The sequence below is a fragment of the Pistacia vera genome, unplaced genomic scaffold (genome assembly GCF_008641045.1).
Source record: "Pistacia vera cultivar Batoury unplaced genomic scaffold, PisVer_v2 Contig40, whole genome shotgun sequence".
Lineage (NCBI taxonomy): Eukaryota > Viridiplantae > Streptophyta > Magnoliopsida > Sapindales > Anacardiaceae > Pistacia > Pistacia vera.
This window is the reverse complement of record NW_022196224.1, coordinates 247,144-253,202: the sequence shown is the minus strand read 5'-3', so window position 1 is coordinate 253,202 and position 6,059 is coordinate 247,144. Positions and strand designations below refer to the sequence as shown.

The 6,059-nt window shown below is 43.7% G+C and overlaps 1 protein-coding gene across 1 annotated transcript; it reads right to left on the bottom strand.

The window, feature by feature from the left end:
- Window positions 1-1,607: 1,607 nt before the first annotated feature.
- Window positions 1,608-5,840, bottom strand: LOC116141539 (putative disease resistance protein RGA3). Its single transcript, XM_031427039.1, has 2 exons — window positions 3,650-5,840; window positions 1,608-1,675 (listed from the first exon to the last, which is right to left on the bottom strand). The coding sequence occupies exons 1-2, from the start codon at window positions 5,838-5,840 to the stop codon at window positions 1,608-1,610; spliced, it is 2,259 nt and encodes a 752-aa protein (XP_031282899.1).
- Window positions 5,841-6,059: the final 219 nt, after the last annotated feature.

Below are 6,059 nucleotides of genomic sequence, written 5' to 3'. Positions count from 1 at the left end.
TCCTTTTCCTAACGACCTGTTTCTTAGCTTTCGGCTTCTTGGCCGAAGCTAGTCGCGACGCAAAGAAGCACGTGACGACTGCGAATCTACAAAAATACGGTTTCTTCAACGCAAGAGCGTCCTTAGAGCCCCCATTGCGTAAGTCTTGCTAACCGCTGGTCATGCAATGAAGTATTTTTGCTAACGAAGCTCGCATGCAGCGACCATGCCTTCGAAGGAGTCAGAGTCGCCGCTACGAAGGCAATTCAATTTTTCGCGAGAAAAGACTGCCAAGGCGGCCGATGTGCTCCTACCGTTCACCCGGCTAAAGGCGCCACATTGGGCCCCCCGATGTGACTTGCTGGAACTTCTCAAGATCAACCTTCAGAGGACATACCAATCTGACCTGCGAAGGCTTCCCAGCCATCGGCTGTTTGCCCGAGGCTAAAGTCAACGGCTTAGTGAGCTAAGAAGAAGAGAAGGCAAATTCAGGTCGTAGAGTCAAAGACCTAATCCGAGGGCAATCAACCTGGGAGGTCGCAGCCAGACGTCGAGAGGAAGTCGGGTAAGGAACCGACGGGCGACAAGACCCCTGCTGAAAGCGCGAAGAAGGAAACTCCAGTGTTGGACTCGCTGGGGAACCTGCCGGAGTACCTACAGCTGATAGTCTACACTTTGCTGGAGTGCGGACTCTCGGAATCATTCAATCAGTTCGTAGGTTCCAGCGACGTGGACCTGATGTGCACATCGCTCCAGCACTTGAGCAAGGTAAACGAATTGTCCTCGGCGAGGACTTCCTTAGTTTATGAATAAACTAACTTGCTATTTTTCTTATTCGTAAGCCCTGCTTTCCATGCAACTGTCCCTGGAGAAGGTTTGGCTGGGAGCTGCAAAGGGGGAGGTCGCACTGAAGGAAGAGAACGCATAGCTCAAGTGAGGCCTGGAAGCCGCTGAAGCAGAAAGAAACCTATCTTCTGAGTCTGCGAACCAGTACCTGAGCAAAAGGGACGTGGCTCTTTGCATGGTGGACTTCCAAAAAACCGAGCTCGAGAAGCATGGGGAGGAAATAAAAGAGCTTCAAAGGACCATAGCCAAACTCTCCAAGGAGGTCGGAGAGAAGAACCAGGAGCTCAAAGCGACCTTTTTGCGGGCTTGGCGAGCAGAACAAGAGAGGGATGCCTTCGATGAGCAAAGGCAAGCTCTTGAGGCCAAGCTCCAAGCAAGTCAGGGAAAAGTTACTTCCCTGACCAAAGAGATGCAGAATCAGGCAACGGAGGTCGATGAGAAGGCTGCCGAATGGGCAATCGAGTCTATCTATGCCTTGCAGCTGAAGAATCCGTGCATTGATATATCCGACCTCCCAGAGGACTGGCGGGAAATTCTCATGTCCATCGCGCAGCAGGATGATGAAGTGGCGATCGCCCAAAAATTCGATCAGACAGAGGGTTTGGGACACGCCTCAGAGAAGCCCCCAGCCGACTAGGCTTAGGATGATGAGGTCGGTCCTCCAAGAGTTAGATTAGGGCTAACAGTTTTACTGTTTTGCCTGTTGTACTCTTCGCATTAATGAAATACATTTTGCTTTTACAATTTCTGTTCGCTTTATTATACATGAATTTACATTTTGTCTACAATATTGGAACAAGTCTATGCGAACATGATAACACATTTATACGAACAAGATTACATGCGAAGACTGCTACAAGCGAACAGAATAATACTTTACAAGGAAATAATTTACAAAGATCAAAAATTAATTTACAAGGAAAACTGAGTTCGGAATTACTGATAATAAGGTCGAAGATGCTCATCATTCCAAGCTCGGGGTACTTTGGAACCATTCAGCCTTTTGAGATGATAAGTCCCCGGTCTTTTCACCTTGTCGATGCGGTATGGACCTTCCTAGTTCGGTCCCAACACTCCCGCACTTGGTTTCCTAGTACCGAGAAGAACTTCCTTTAATACAAGTTCACCGACTTGGAAGTCTCTTCGCCTGACCTTAGAATCGAAGAACCTCTTTGCGCGTTGCTGATAGGCTGCTATTCTTAGCGAAGCCTTGCTGCGATGTTCTTCAACAAGGTCCAGACTTGCTCTCATAAGTGCTTTGTTGTCGGCTTCATTGTACAAGTCCCTCCGAAGTGAACCAGTTCCTACATTCACAGGGATCATCGCTTCGCAACCGTATGCTAGCGAAAAAGGGGTTTCTCAGGTAGAGATTCTAGGAGTTGTCATGTACGCCCATAGGACCTCGGGGAGGTCGTCGGCCCAATTTCCTTTGGCTTTACCAAGTTTGGCTTTTAGAGTATGCTTGATGGTTTCGTCGATAGCTTCAACTTGACCATTTGCTTGCGATCTTGCGACTGAGGCAAATTTTTTATGGATGCCTAGCTCGTCGCAAAATTGCTTAAATTCCTCGTTGTAGAACTATTTTCTGTTATCTGAGATGAGGGTATGAGGAATTTCGTAGTGGCACACAATATTCTTGAAAACGAAGTCTTTGAGTTTCTTGGTCATGATCGCGGCTAGCAGCTCGGCTTCCACCCATTTGGTGAAGTAATCTACCGCGACCACGGTATATTTGACTCCCCCTTTACCAACTGGCATGGGACCGATGAGATCGATTCCCTACATGGAAAATGGCTAGGGGCTAGTCATTGTTTTTAGCTCGTGGGAAGGAGCTCGCGGTATGTTTGCAAACCGCCGACGCTTGTCACACCTCTTGACAAAGTTGTAGGTGTCTTCTTGGATTCGGGGCCAATAATACCTTTGACGAACAACCTTGTTCGCAAGAGATCGTGCGGCGGTGTGATTACTGCAGATCCCTTCATGTATTTCCCTCATGATGTAATCTGCTTCTTCGTTGGTTACACATTGGAGGAGAAGGGCGCTAAACCCTCGCCTGTACAGCTGGTCCCCGATGAGGGTGTAACAAGCAGATCTCGTTCGCAGAACCCTTGCCTCGACCTTGTTGTTAGGCAAGGTCCTATCCTTGAGGTATTGGAAAATGGGAGTCATCCAGGAATCCGATTTTGTTACATTCACGGCCTGTTCGATCGGGCTGATATTAGGGGCCTCAATGAATCGAACAGGAATGTTATCCGATGCTTCTGAGTCCAACGATAAGGCTATCCTTGTCAGGGCGTCTGCCACAGAGTTGCTATCTCTGGGAATCCTAGTGATCGCGAAGTGCTTGAACGGCTCGAGTGCGGCCTTAGCTTCTTTCAGATAGCGGATCATATTTTCTTCCTTGGCTTGGTACTCTCCTAAGATCTGGTTGACGACCAGCATGGAGTCGCTATTGATGCTGATCGCAGTTGCGCCCATTTCTCTGGCCAACCATAATCCAGCGAGAAGAGCTTCATACTCGGCCTCATTGTTGATTGCCTTAAATCGAACCGGAGAATGCCGTGAATGCGAGCCCCTTCGGGACTCAAAAGGAGAAGACTTGCACCAACCCTCTTTCTGTTCGATGATCCATCGACGTAGAGGCTCCAGGTTAATAGATTCTTAGCAGTTTCGTGGATGGCTTCGCTGGGCTGTTGCTCCGACTCACTTGGAAGATAGGAGAATTCTGAAATGAAGTCAACAACAGCCTGCCCTTTGATAGTCGATCTTGGCTTGTACTTCAGATTGAACTGACTCAATTCCGTGGCCCATTTAAGCAATTTACCTAATGCCTCTGGCTTTTGGAGGACCTGCCTGAGCGGGTAATTAGTCATTACATGAATTGTATGAGCGGGGAAGTAAGGTCGCAACTTTCTGGAAGTGATCAACAAGGCATAGGCTAATCGTTCCATTTCCGGATACCGCATCTGTAATAATGTTTCTAAATTCCATAGAGTCCGAAGATTAGTCAAAAGCCCTAGTCCATATGGCATTCCAACTAAAAAATCACATTCTTCATTTGTAAGATGCCTAAGGTTCACCAGTTTTCTAATATCTCTTGGTAGTTCCTTAAGCTCTAAATAGTTAGAGAGGTCTAATGTTTCTAAATTCCATAGTCTCGACATTGAATTAGGAAGTGCTACAATATAACCATTATAAGAAATATTGAGATATCGTAGAGGCTTCAATTTATCAATCGATCTTGGCAACTTCTTAAACTCCAACTCTCCAAAATCCAAAGCGCGCAAGGACATAGAACTTGATGAGAATTCAAAATCACCATCAAGTTCAAGAAAAGCATTTGATTCAAATAAAAGTAAAGTTCTTACATGTGTTACACCATGCACTACAGTTTGAAATTTCCATGATGAATCTACTGTACTATGAAGTGAAACATGGCGACATCTTTTATCAAATCTGTTGGTTGTGTCTAAAGTTGCCACAATGCATTCAAACCCCGCGATTGATTGAGCGAGGTCATGGATAAGATCATGCATTTTGCATGCAACTACATTGTCCAATTTATCATATTCTGGATCTTGGAAAAACGACCTTGAAAGTAAATTCATAAAATACTTATGACCCACATCTTCTAAACATCGGTTCTCATTTGATGCTTGAAGAAAACCTTGGGCCATCCAAAGGTAAACCAACTTTTGCTTCTCAATCTTGTAACCTTTGGGAAACAATGCACAATAGACGAAACATTGTTTCAAGTGTAAAGGAAGATGATCATAACTAAGCTTCAATACAGGTAAAATGTCGCTTTCGTTTTTAATTATACTCGTCATTTTATTATCCCTGAAATGCAGCCAATGATCTCTGTTATTATTCCCATAGAGTAAGTGTCCTATTGTTATTCTGACAAGAGGAACTCCTCCACACTTTGCTACAATCTCTCTTGCAAACGTCACTAGTTTTGAATCTTTTGGCTCTATCCCATGTTCAAAGGCTATTTGCAGAAACAAAGACCAAGACTTGTTTTCATCTAGATCTCTCAAAGGATAGACATATGAAGAAAATTTGCTAGTAATCTTAGCAATTTTTTCACTGCGTGTAGTCACCAGTATCTTACTTCCTCTCGCTCCATTCACTAACAAATTTTTTAATTTGTCCCACATACCAGGATTCTCATTCCATATATCATCCAAAACTAATAAATATTTTTTCCCATTAATTTCTTTGCGAAGGCATTCTTGCAATTGATCAATTTCAAGCTTTTCAATTTCCTTACGAGTCGCAGATTTTATGATCTTTTCCATAATTATTTTCAAATTAAAGTCCTCACACACACATACCCACATCCTTAATTTGAAATGGTTTATGATATTCTGATCATTGTAAACAAGTTGAGCAAGTGTAGTCTTTCCTAAGCCCCCAAGTCCAAATATGGAAATCACCAAAACATTTTCACGACCATCCGAGTCCAACAAAAGTCGTATCACATTATTTTTATCCTCGTCTCTCCAAAAAACCTTATCAGCATGCACAAAAGAGTGTGTTTCTCTTTCTACATTCTCCACTCGGTTTTTATCAGGAAGCTGCTCAACGAGGTAAATCGGCCTTGCATTAAAAACCGCCTCTAGTTTTTTCTTAATAGCTTTAATTTTATGAGCCATACTAATACTAAATGCAATCTGATTAGATTTGGAAAAGAAAATACGCACCTCTTTCGCTAATGTATTCCTATTCATCGCCTCTCTCAATTGTTGAAATTCAGTGTAGTAATCATCCAACAAGTCATCTGCATCATAAAGCGCATCTTTGAGCCTTTGAAGCCAAACCGCCACCTCTTCATTCTTTTTGCTATGCTGCTCCTCGGCATCGTGAAGAATATCTTTAACAGTGCGGACAGTATCAATGAGTTGGCGAATCTCATCCTTAACGCCGCTAGCCAAACCGATTTCTTTGGCAACCAGCGACCCCAAGACTTCCAAGATTTTGCCTGCAGCATCAAACAGAATTACTTCCGCCATTTCTTCTTCTTTGTAGTAATGCTAAATGAAAATGCTTAGAAGGATGAGAAAGAAATTAAGAAACTGAATTTGTGAAAAGAAGATGGTTAAAATAATTAATTAAATAAAAAATAACATTAAAAGTTAAATAAGGTTGACTAATGAGCGGTAGAGAGACTGTGTGCAAAGGTTGTGGCCGCCATAGTTGACTCATAATTGGCTTGTGAGTCAACTAGAGGG

What these genes read in the sequence shown, in the direction of transcription:
- LOC116141539 (XM_031427039.1), bottom strand. Translation starts at nt 5,840, where the DNA reads ATGGCGGAAGTAATTCTGTTTGATGCTGCAGGCAAAATCTTGGAAGTC. An exon ending in CCAAAAGCCAGAGGCATTAG is followed by an intron (nt 1,676 to 3,649) that starts GTAAATTGCTTA and finishes CGCTTGTAGCAG; the next exon opens with TCTTCGCATGTAATCTTGTT.